This window comes from Pyxicephalus adspersus, chromosome 6, assembly GCF_032062135.1.
Source record: "Pyxicephalus adspersus chromosome 6, UCB_Pads_2.0, whole genome shotgun sequence".
In the NCBI taxonomy this organism is placed as follows: domain Eukaryota; kingdom Metazoa; phylum Chordata; class Amphibia; order Anura; family Pyxicephalidae; genus Pyxicephalus; species Pyxicephalus adspersus.
In genome coordinates, this window is record NC_092863.1 from 6,718,246 (window position 1) to 6,731,293 (window position 13,048).

The 13,048-nt window shown below is 39.3% G+C and overlaps 1 protein-coding gene across 1 annotated transcript in view; it reads left to right on the forward strand.

Moving 5' to 3' along the window:
* The window catches only part of DNAJC5 (DnaJ heat shock protein family (Hsp40) member C5), a 28,839-nt gene extending 16,183 nt beyond the window's left edge, over positions 1-12,656 (forward strand). Inside the window, exons 2-4 of the mRNA XM_072413660.1 lie at positions 2,158-2,273; positions 3,034-3,263; positions 7,141-12,656. Coding sequence (XP_072269761.1) covers positions 2,167-2,273; positions 3,034-3,263; positions 7,141-7,244 — 441 coding nt within the window. The 5' untranslated portion in view covers positions 2,158-2,166 and the 3' untranslated portion in view covers positions 7,245-12,656. The remainder of the gene's footprint in view (positions 1-2,157; positions 2,274-3,033; positions 3,264-7,140) is intronic.
* Positions 12,657-13,048: the final 392 nt, after the last annotated feature.

Below are 13,048 nucleotides of genomic sequence, written 5' to 3' on the forward strand. Positions count from 1 at the left end.
ATCCAGCTGTGGCAATCTTTTGCTTGACAAGTGTCCCCCTTGACTGATTCTTTCAGACAGGGTCACCTCAGGATTGTTTGGAGGCTTTTGGAATGACAATGAGAATTGTCTGGGAGATATTTTGTTAGCGGAGATCCCGTGATGAAAAAGGAAATTGAACGATTTAAAAAGCTTGCAGTTCATAATTGAAAAGGATAATGTACATATTTATTTTCCTATTTCTTTCTATGAATAGACCGGTGCAATGCTTTACCACCATCTCTGGTTATCAAACACTATAGTCCAATATGTGAAGGCTGCATGATGCTTGTATTTGCAGCAGCCCATGGTTTGCACTATACCGAGCAACAGATGGCTGGGAGGAGGAGTAGGTCATTAGGAAGACTAGGCCTTAGGGGATTTAAACCTTCACTGAGGACAGTATGGGTGAGTGTCTCCCTTATCCCCTTACCATGTTCAGAGCAATATGTACAATTATATGGTCTGAATCCCACACTGCCTCCTTGGGGATTCCCTTAGCAAAATTTGCTTTCAAAAACAAGGCCACAAGGTCCACAATGATATAAGAAAAGTATTGCTTCTTTGCATCTTATACTTTCTAATTATTTGTTTTAGTCTGCATTAGGGATTCAGGGACAGGAGCATCTGACACCATTATCTGGCTCTATTGCAATCTTGGCACTTTGAAGAGAATGAAAGTTTTCTTGGGGTAATCTTGTTACTGAAATCTCCGCAATTAATTTAACATGCAAGCAACCATGCAAAGCTGCAAATATCAGACCGGATGGAGTTGACCTTTAAAAGAACATAAATTAGCGTCAGTGTAAAGTATGAGAGTTAGGAACGTTCACAGGTACCCAATTCTAGTTCTGTGCCTAAACAATATTTAATGTTCTCACAGCATGGGGTACCATGTTAATGCAACTTTTTAGGTTTGTATATTTGGCACATCCAACCTTTATTATTAAGATTGTATTATTATTATTATTAATATTATTAATAAACAAGATTTCTATAGCGCCAACATATTACGCAGTGCTGTACATTAAATAGGGGTTGCAAATGACAGACGAATACGGACAGTGCCACAGGAGGAGAGGACCCTGCCCCGAAGAGCTTACAATCTTTTAACATCTAAGTAGTCTTATCTGCATAGGCTTCTTAAATGAACTGTGGTGCACATTACTATATTGTTAGGAAAGGTTTGCTGGGCTCAAAAAACGATAACCATGATGCTAAAACAAATTCTGGACAAATACAAAATTGTAATCTACTTTGTGCCTTTTTGTCACAAGGGGTTCTGATGAGGACAATTATATTACAAAGAAAAGGCAATTATTTATAATGCCCATGCTTTAGTAATATAAATGTAATATATTGCAGCTTACCAGTCCCCAAGGTAGTCTGCATTTGTTTTTATTTTTAGAAAAGAACATTTTCAGCAAGTACAAAAAAATAACTTGTTGATCTTGACAAAAACCTATTGTGAGCAAAAAAAAAAGTATAACAAACTTTTTTTTATGTATTGTGTTATTAGTCTCATTGATCCACTATGTAATGGAGCTCAGGAAGGCAGAAATGCTGCCAGCATATTAGACTACCATTGCCACCCCATAGGTTAAGTAGGGGAATATAGTGGGGCTGAAGTCTGGTATTTATAAGACTAGCAGGTAGAAATAAAGGAAAACATGAATACCTTACATCTAAGGACTGTATGCTTGTATTAGGAAAGGAAATGTTTTTATGCTTGTAGTAAAAGCAGCTGTAGCCTTTAGCCTGCGACTAAGGTGTTTATTCACACAATAAATGTGATTTCAGATAATATCTTTGCTTTGATCTTCTTGTTATATATAAGCAGCCCTTCCCAAAGTTCTGTGCGCAGGATATAAAACCACTTTCCCCGGAGATCTAGATTTCCTTCCACAAACATTTGTGTTTGGGTCAGTTTTCAGTAGCAACCAAACTTATATATAATTTATTGGCTTATGGGTGTAAAACAGCATGCAGAGGACCCCTATACAAACACAGGAGAAACATACAAACTCCATGCATGACATCTACACTGCAAAACAAACAATTATCTGTGTTGTGTCATCTATTTCCAACTTTTAAAAGTTCATGCAGTTTTACTAATGATTCTTTTTTTTTTCTCTGTAGTGAGCAAGGATGGCGGACCAGAGGCAACGCTCCCTTTCCACCTCAGGGGACTCATTGTACCGTGTTTTAGGATTGGACAAAAATGCCACATCTGATGATATTAAAAAATGTTACAGGTGAGTTGGAGCTAAATTTACTAATTAAGAAAATTAGCCTACCATGTCTGCTTGCTATATAACTTGAATGTTTACCATCTCCTTTAGGGCCTGTATCAGCAGCGTTTGTTATCATTTTACTAAGATTTTATTGTCTATAAGAATGAAAAACCAACTCAAAGGAGGTCAAATTAATCTGTCAGTGATCTCAGAAGTGTCTAAAATGTTATCAAACTGATGGCATCAACATACAACTAAAGCCCTAAATCGAAATGATTACCAAAACAATGAAATATGAGGACTTGGCTAAGCAGCCACGTGGTAATGTGTGTAGTAATCTTGAGACATGAAATGACAGTAGCCAGGTTGGGGTGGCAATCACAAGCATGAAGCGTGTGAATGGCCCCTGTATAGAAGCAAGCTAAATGTCACTCTTTAGAAAGACTATGATAGACTTCTTCTCTATAAGATAAGCAACATTGGGAGCACCTGGCCACCCCAAATGACTTCAGCCCTCTATTCTTCAATGGCATAAGTGCAAATGTTTGGTCAATATATACATTTCCGATTCTGTTGCACATCCAAGGGGCATTCATGCCTAACTGCTCTCATAAGTCTTTGGCCATTATAGTATATACAGATCAATAGTGATACTGCCCTTAGCGTGACGGCATGGCAGTGGGTTTGCATATAATTCACATGTTCATTGTAGATATAAGTCAGATCTCAAGCAGCGTCTACAGTATTCTGTTGTAAATATTTCCCTTACCTGTTTTTACAGAAAGTTAGCACTAAAATATCACCCGGACAAGAACCCAGACAACCCAGAAGCTTCTGAGAAGTTCAAGGAAATCAACAATGCACATGGTATCCTGACAGACTCCACGAAGCGCAACATCTATGACAAGTATGGGTCGCTTGGCCTCTACGTGGCTGAACAGTTCGGGGAGGAGAACGTTTGGTGGGATTTTATTGTATCCATTGTGGGAAACACAGCTTCATCTAATCACAGTACAAGTTCAATGTCAGTGTTCTAACCATTTTTCTCCTTTGCCTAAAAATCTGTTTTTGCCTTTGAAGTTTTCCACAACTTCCTCTCTCGCTAGAAAGTAAGGGGAAGGCTCCAGAGTAGGGACATTCATTAATAAACACCAAGAACACAGTTCAATGCTGACTCACTGTATTCAAAACAATAAATGTTTTGACTGTGGGTGGGCTTTAAAAAAAATCTGTGCAGGAAAAAGCAACAGCTTTACTTTAACCCCCCTAGCGGTAATCCCGAGCGAGACTTGGGCTGGATTTTACTAGCAAAAAGTGGTAATCCCGAGTCACACTTGGGGTAACTTTAGAAGCCCCGCGCTCCAGCGGCAATATTGATGGTCCCGCTGTGATGCCGGGGCGCCGGTCCGTCGGGGGGCGTAGCCGGGCGGGAAATTTAAAAGCAGATTACCAAGTAATCTGCTTTTAATTACCACGCCGTTTTAAATGCCACATCGCTGCTCGCATCAGCAGTGAGATGTGAAGCACAATGCAGGACTTCTGCATTGTGCTTCACATCTCACTGCAGATGCGAGCAGCAATAGTAAATTGAAGATTGATTTATCAAGTAAAAAAGTATTAGGTACCAACCCTTTACTTAAACGTAACTCAAGTCTAACCCCTAAACTTTAGTGACGTCGCAGCCAACTGCACATACTCCCTATTCAGCCACTGGGAGTGAAGAGGTTTACCCGATGCCTGCTGCCTGTTGTGCACCGGAGGAGGATTTTAAGAAACAAAGGGTATGTTTCTGGTGATGCTGGTGGAAGGAGCACATTCTCACAACAACTTCACTATCAATTTGTAATAAAAATCAGTCCTTTCAATGCAGACATTGAAAGTGTATCAACTGCCTGATGCCCTAGGAAACTAAAGTCGTATTGTGTATGGCAGATGCATGAAGGAGATCAGTAGCTATGCACAATGTAAACTTCCTGACTTTACATGCCTCATGTAATCTCCTTGCTTTAGGGTCCTTGAACTCTAGGCAGATAAAAAAAACACAAATTGTTGTATTGCTCTGTAAGCATGATTTAATCTTTGGATGTATTTTATATGCAAGTGTTGTAGGTACCTGAATTTGACCTGGTATTAACTTGTAGCCCCTGTACGGCAGAGCTGAGTTTGAGAGAGAAGCAGCACATAGAGCCTAATAATTCTATGACAATTCAAAGTTAATGCTGATAGCAAGAGTAAGAAGAGGGACAGCTAGCAAAGCCCATCGGTCTTCTGCGTATATGTTCATTCTCCAGTCACAGGCTGAAATAGGGATAAGACTTGTAAATGTTACTTAACTGCAGCTTAAGAAAATCTGGCCAGCTGCCCAACAGGCCTGTGCTGCATTGAAGATTTGTGCTATGAAGTTATGAGATTTACACAGCTCCAACAAGACACAATTTTTCGATACTGCAGTTAGGTTATACTTTGTGGTTCTGGTCCCTCTCCCCAGCCTGACAATAAAAGAAGAAACAACAAGCTCATGAGCTTATATCTCTGTCCCCATATGATGCTTCTTTTCCTCCCATTCTGAGCTCTATATTACTAAGAGTGCAAAAGGCTGAAGCTAAGTCACTGCCAAAATTTTGCTGCTTGTTAAAAAAAAAAAAAAAAAAAAAAATATATATATATATATAAAAGTAGTTAATACCTCATTAAACCCTGCCTGGAGTTCAGCGTTTAATCAATTCTGTGCTTACAAAAGGCAAAACAGTAAGTTGTTTGTTACATAGCTCTTCCGAGCTACAGTAATACAGTGAATCCAATCGCATCCACACAACTCTATTCTGCCACTAAGAGTGAATGTCTGCACTGTGTAAACTCATAATGATCATTGTTACTACTTACACAGGGCTATGAACTCTCCCTATGACATCTCTCTTAGTGGCATGCATCATTCTTTTGCCGGCTTGGGCTCTAACAATGGTTAATCCTATCACACATATGAGATTCTTAAATATATGTATCCCCTTTCATATGTATCCCCTTTCACCAAGAAGAGGAATCCCTCACCCATTAAAAGTGTAGAAACTGTAATTTGTGATGCATGTTACACCATGTACATTCAAAATGATTTCTCCGATGTATCTCATTAGAACAATACTCCTAAATTATAATTGATGTATCCCATCCATGAGATCAGGGGATGTTCCACAACTAAAAGCTGTATCATATATTAATATATGGTGTTGGAGTCCCATATGTGTTTTTTGTTGTCTGTAATTTTAAGCTTTAAAATCATTCCTTTGTCATTTGTTGTTTTAAAATGTTATTGTTTTATACTTTGGTATGGTATTTATGGTTTTTGCTGTGTATATACCTAGAAGATGTATACTATTAAACTTGGGGACATAATTACATTTTTCCACAACCTTATATTTTATATTAAGTAATCATATGAATTAACATAGATTAAAAGTATTACTCAGAACTGAACTTTTCCATTTGAAAAACCCATTGTGTAGCTTTACCCTTTTGTTTCTGCAAATTCAGGTGTGAGCAAAAATGCAATGTACAAACACGTTTAGTCTACAAATCAGATATGTCCACCACTTTCTTTTTGTTTTTATTTATCAGCCTGATTGCTTTTTATAAAAGTGCCTTGTTCTTTTTTTTATTCAGTTGGGCTTTAAGTTTGCATAAAATGAAAATGCCCATTTTGTTCTGTTAAGGAGCGAAACCTGCAGCATCTGTCACTTCTTGTGGCTTCTGATGTCACCCTCTATGTTTGCTGTTTCTTTCCTCCGGCCCTTATGTCATTATTGTACCCTAGTAGTATTTGTAAGTGCCAACAGGAGGAACTACAGAGAGCAGAGGGAAGTCGGTCATCAGACCCTGTAGAAGTTGTAGGTGCTGAATATTTGTCAGTAAGTCATTGCTCTTCGACGGAACATAGATAGTCTATTGGACAGGTAAGTATTTTTCTTCTATTTTACAGGCTGGTTGTAATTTCATATTATTATTTTAGCTACAGAGTCCCATTAACCCTATACCTTCAGCCTCTCCCCAGCATCCTGTTACCTAATACTCTTCTAAACGTTTTCCATACTCTTAGATTGTAAGCTCTTCTGGGCAGGTTCTTCTCTTCCTCCTGTGTCACTGTCTGTATCTGTCTGTCATTTGTAACCCCTATTTATTGTACAGCACTGCGTAATATGTTGGTGCTATATAAATATTGGTAAATAATATTACTGGTTGCTTTTGGGAGACTTCAGCTGCCATACTAAAACACGGCCTCTGAAATGGGTCACTTGGATTCTGTAAGAGCCTGTGATTTGCTTACAGCTGTTTTCTAGTGTCACTGAGAACTTTTGTGCAGCTACCATACACTGTGCAGTATTTTCACTTGATAGGGCAAGGCGGGTACACTTTTATTATGTTTGCACACGAACACAGGTGTGGAAAAGGCTTAAAAGATATCTAAATCCAAGAACTGTAATGGCTTACAAGTCCTTAGATGTAGTGGTTGCATTAGTTTTCTTTTTTGAGGTTGAGTATATTTTCTGCAAGTAATGACAAGTACCTGGGTATCCTGCCAGAATTTCAGTGTCTGTGTCATTTAGACTGAACTTAAAACTACTCGCTTTCCCAGCCATCTCCTGTGAACTGGAAATCATTTCCCTTTATGAAATGAAGATGAGTAGAAGGGTCTTGTAGGCAAAAGCAGTTTGTTAGGATGACAACACTGTACTTTAATAAACATGGCACATGGTGTGTGGGCATTGTCACTGTTTGGCAAAACTTTTTTTTTATTGGCAGCATCACCAGGTGAAACAAAAAGTAAACTGCAATAATTTTGCTTTTGGCTATAGACACAGCACAGACTCTGAAACTTTGTTCTTTCTTTTTCCAGATACCTCTGATATCCCAGTGATGGTACAGCCCAGCTCTGCCACCGAGACCACACAGCTCACCAGTGACTCCCACGTCAGCTACCACACCGACGCATTCAACTGAGCGTGTGAGGGACCCCCGGTTCACTAGGATTAGAGAGGAGGGGGGAGAACGGAATTAAACCCTACAGCCCCTGTGTAAACATGCCCCCCCAAACCCCTCATCCAACCAGCTATTATCTCATCCCCTGGCTGGGGAGACAGGCGCATGCTCACCAATCACCCTCCCGCCCACCCTCCATGATCAAATCTTTTTAATTTATTTTTATTTTTTGTTTAAGTCTAGTTTTTAATGGGTATATTTTTGTAATGGGGACCTGTTACTACCGCACCCCTCCCCTCTGTGTTGACCCCCTGTTGTCCCAAAACCTGAAGCTTCCTCGCCACAACTTTTCTCTGTGTAGGAGGAGTTTGCAGTCCATGTACCATATTCCAGGCCAGCTCAACAGGAAGCAAACTTGTCCCCGATAATCACTTCCTGTTTCAGCGGCCACTGGACAGCTACCCCTCAAGATCATTTTTAACCGTATGTCACATTGTTTTTTGTGTGTGTGAACGAGTGCGTGACTGGCAAAAGGCCAGGGCTGTAGTACGCAAGTGATGGGACGCTGGCTAGTCTGCCAATTTCTCCTGGCGTGGAAGGGGAGATATCGCAAAAATGCTTTCCTTTTCTATGTATAATTTTATTTTTACTTTTTTCTGAATCTCATTTAGTAACATTCCTCTCATTTTTTGCTAGAAGTTGTCAGTCATTATAAAACACATCAGGACTTTTTAAATGGTCAGTCCTCTGAAAATGTATTGTATACAAATCAAGGAGAATAAATAGGACACTATAGTGAGCAGAAGTGTACAGAGGTACAGGCATCTCACGTTTCTTATCTCGAGAGACCCAGGACTGACCCTGACCTGCAGCATCACCCCAAATACAAATATAAATAAGACTGACTTTATCTTAAAGTGTAGGTCCAGCCAAAAATGTTTCTCGTTTGTGGATAGAGAAAACAAGAACTAGAACACCTGTTGGGTTTTTACTGCTTTCTGGGTTTTGCCAGTTTTACCAGAATGGAAATGAGAAAGACATCAAAAAAGCTGACTGGGGCTTTAGCTTACCCCTTCTCTACCAAAAAAGCATTTTTATTTCTGTCTTTGTTGCTGTTGTAAAAAGCTCCGTTTTGACTGGATATTTCCCCAATTGCATGGACTCAACTGATAAGTGTTGCAGCAAATGACTGGTAAATCCTAACAATATGAAAGGTGCAATAACCTTTACGCCCCGTAGGGCATGCTATTAAATAATTTTGTATTCACAGAAACATTCACTGCACAAGTTCAGCAAAACAGTAAAGCCTGCACCCCAACCTCACCCCAGTATAGCTGCAGAAAATCAGCCTTTCTGTCTTCCTTAGTTCTTGTAGGATCGTCTATGCTGTAACTTATACAGACAGAAAGAATAAAGAAGAAAAAAAAATCTGCAGAAGGCCTTCCTAGACAAACCGAGTCCCTAATAATTACAAAGTGGGATCAGATACTTATTATTGATCATGGTTTAAAATGTTATTTCCAACAAGGTAATTAACAGTCAGGTGTCCACAATCATTTGACCATATAGTGTATTCGGAGATGTCCACAGGTTCCTAATTAGGAAATATAAACTGTTTTAGTATCCCGGTAAATATTTTCCATTCTTTGAATGGAGTTCTGTGGTCTTACCTAATAGTCCATCAATAGTCCTCCAGTGACAATCCTCTTTTTCCAATCAATGGATGTTTTAGGAGAGTACCTCAGTATTTAAATAGTGACCTTCTGCACTTTGTACAATCATATCTCTGGATGTTTTTTATTTTCTTCTGATAGCAGCTGTGTGTCACATCTCAGGCCTTTTTAGATTTAAAACACACTATTGGAGAATAGAAAAATATTGCTGAAAACACCTAAGTAAAGTTTTGTTTTTTCCCTAGCAAGCACCGGCAACCAACGTAATGTGGAGACCCTTAATATTTGCACAATTCTGTGGCAAGCCTGGCACAGTGATGTTTACTTAGCTGAGTGTATTGCTGGGGTCATTGCCATATTTATTTGTATATAATGTCCGTAGTCAGCGCTGTATTTATCTGTATATAGTGCACACAGCGCTACGCCTGGTGCCAGAAGTTTGCTTTGTCAGTATGCCAAAGATAGGAATCTGCCCCCACTCCTCCTCTGCTTGGTTTAAACATTGTGCTATAGGTTTATTATGACGGTGTAATGACAGTCTTCTATTAGTATCGCTGCTTCTGATCTGTTGATTAATAATCCCTCTCTCTGCTTAGAAGGATATGCACAGACTTTTCATTCTAGGACTCCAGAAAGGTGATAGCTGTGACAGGACAGGCTAAGCTTCCCTGTACCGACCACCTGTGATTATAAAGGATGTATTTATTAGAATGTGCAGAACATAGAAACTCTAGTTGCCAAAAATGTTTGCCATTGGAGGGACTTGTTCAAAATTTTAAGCAGAGAGATGAAGAAATCCTTACAATTAGAAGTCATGATTTTTTAGTTGCCATTTAATAACTATGTATGGGTGACTGTCATCATTTTTTTTTTTTTTTTAGTGTCGAGTGCTGTATAGGAAATTTATAGAATCTATGATATTACCCCATCCTCCTCGATACCGCTTGACAGCAAAACGACTGCACGACAGTTAACACTCTCAATTACCATCTTTTATAAGGAGAACTTATCACACGTCAGCTTATGATAAAATAAAATAATTCATTATTATTTTCCATGATATATCATTTACCTCATACTTAGCTTTACTTTGTATGGATCTGTCTGTACCTTGTTAGTGAAAGATCAGCTGATACCTGCTTGGTGAATGGCAAAAACTCACATCCCTCTTCCAGCTCCAGAGTGTAAATACCTGTATTAGATAGGGGGGCCCCGTAGTAGTTTACATTCCTTTGTTATTATGGGGTCCTGGGTTTTGATATTGCTGTGTGCTGTCGGGCTGAGGCAGACGTGAGATAATTCTCGCCTGATACAAATGGTCGGGCTTGTCTCAGGCGAGTATCTGACGTGTAAGGCAGTCTCCCGACGGCGTTTACGGATCCATACTGACGGATCTGAGAATGATTGCTGTACAAGTCAATAGAGAAGAACGAAGCCGGGGTGCCGCTTGCTTGTTCTTTCCCCTCCCCTCAACATAGAACAGCACGGTGCTGTACAGCACTGGTTCGTTCATCTGTCATTTGAAATTATCACAATATATCATTTCCAGGAAAAAATTTCCAGCAAGAGAGGCAGCATGGGAGCTGAACTAGTTGATAATGGAGTATAACTGAATGCTGGATAGTATAGAAAAGAAAATGAGAACCTCTTTCAGAATACTGCTGTCCTGATGTTCCTTTCGTTCTCCAATTCTACTAATTACTAGTGTAACAAGGAATGCAATACATAAAATTGTTTTACCACAATAACAATAATACAGAGGAAATCCTTCAGTGCAGACACCTGCTCCTCTGACAACTATGAGGAAATTTTCCTTTCATTGAACCGATATTATTTCCTTGAGAACAGAAAGTGAAGGAAAATCTCTAATCAGACACAGCTGGCAAAAAAATACAATGGTTTTAACCTTACCTACTAAAAAAAAAAAGCTTTAGATATATTTTGTCATTTGTAAATAAAGTTAAGCAAAGATAAATAAGAAAATGATTAAAAGCAACAATGCATTTTTTCCAATACATTTATTGAACAGTTAATATGCCTGTTTTGTACATGAGCATAGCAAGAATGCTGGAATGCCGTGAACAGATCTGTTCAGTAAAATGGCACCCAAAGCAATGACGATGTGTTTAGTGCTTTTTTATGTGATATATAAAATATATATCTGACCTGCAAGGATGGAAGGGTGGTCAATCAACATTGCAAGTAAATAAAAAGACGGAAAACACATCATTTAAAAGACTTTTATTCTCCATCCTTTTAAGTTGATACCATCCCTTAAGGTACCAATGAAGGGTCAGTAAATCGTAACAAATATTAAAATGTTCCTCAATTCATAAGTTTCAGGGAAGACGGTAACAGAGATAAAGTTCTTCTTTTGGGAGAGAGATTGCAGCATCTAGTTATGTTCCCAGCCAGTACAGCCATTGAAGAACACTAAAGACAGCATGTGGTGAGCCTCCTTTAGCTTATAATGCTTTTCTTATTTTTTATTGTTAGTGTCATTACAGTGGCAGCTATCATATGAAATGTGTATTTGATTTGCACTGGTCCTTTTAAAGCAGAACTCCAGACAAACAACTAAATACAATGCTGAAACATAGGCAAAGAAGTAAGAATTTTGCTCAGCCAGTCTTTGCATTTACACACCTCTGCTGGCACCTGCCTGTCTGTGCCTTGTGACGGGTGTGTGAACCTAAAGGCTAACAGAATCACAAATTGATATGGAATTTGAAAAAGGGTATTTAGCTCTTTTGTCTGGAGTGCTACTTGAGTTATAATGCTGTTTATCAGACTACGTGTCACCAGGTTGGTCCACCAATTGGTATTTCACTTTTTGATAGGGGATATTTAGTTGAATCACCTTCTGGTCCATTATATCGCCTCAGGACTCCAATAGGAAGATTTCTGTGCTGCCGTTATCGGCCATGCAGCTCTTGAAGGGGGTCACTTTATTTGTATGTTGTTTTTCTGTTTAAGTTTTTGTGACCTTTTTAATGCACTTTACAGATTCCGCAGAGCCGCTTAAATTAGCTTGATCATGACCTCTACTACAGCCATACACACCGGGTGGCAAGGTATGATGACTATATGGGTGGAAACCCATGTCTAAGAAAAATGGCGGGCATACAGACTCCATGCAGATGGCAACATGGTAGTAACTGAACACCAGGCCATGGTGCTGCAAATCCTCCACCATAACCACTAAGTTACCATTTTGCCTCATTATGACACTCCAGTGAGATGAGTAAGACTCTACGCTAGACAGAGCAGGACATGCATGGAGTCCCTGAGCTGTAATAAGGACATGTAGGTGTTTTAACCAAATTGAGTGCTCATATCTATAGGTTTTGTTTGCTCCACAGAAAGACCAGTTACGGTGGACAGACCCTTTAAGATTTAATGCTCAACGGATACAGTGCCTAACAAATATACTGGCTGCTACTGAATCTTCCAACCATCTTTTTCCATGGTCAGCATTTTATTGTCCTCCACCTGCCAGGAGATGATGTTGCGAATGTCAGCGTCCGGGCATCTCTGTGTGTTTAGTTACCTGGGGGTGGGTCTGGGAAGGGCTGGGGTGACGTTCAAGGTCCCTCTGACCATTTGCAGAGGAGAAAAAAAACGAAAAAAAAAAAAAACATGTTTTTGTTTGTAGCATGTCATTATGTATGTTTGAATATTGCCTAACGTGAAACAAAGCAAAGAAGGACGCTAAATTATCAGAACCACTTCTGTAAAATAAATGTTTCAGTGCAGGAAACTCTGGGTGTGTTTTTTTATTTTTTTTAACTTAATAAATTCCTTTCTTCCACAGGGTTGCCCATAATTTCCTGAATGCTATCCAATTTTCAGAGAATTGAATTTTGGAAACCAATCGGGAAGTGGATCTCTTGAACAACGTACATGCACACGTTTAGCAATTTACTCAATCTGCGAATAGATTTGCTTTTTTATGATTCTGAGGCATGCTTGACAGCCATGTTTTAACACTCTGGCCCTCTGTCAAGCAGCCGATGGTGGGAGTTTGGCACAGGCAAAGGGAATATTTACCAATCATATTTTTACAACAGATGATCCTAAAGAACAACAAGCACAGCAAGATTCTGATATTGCAATCTTGTTACTGCATAAAGTTATATATGGAGTTTGTTT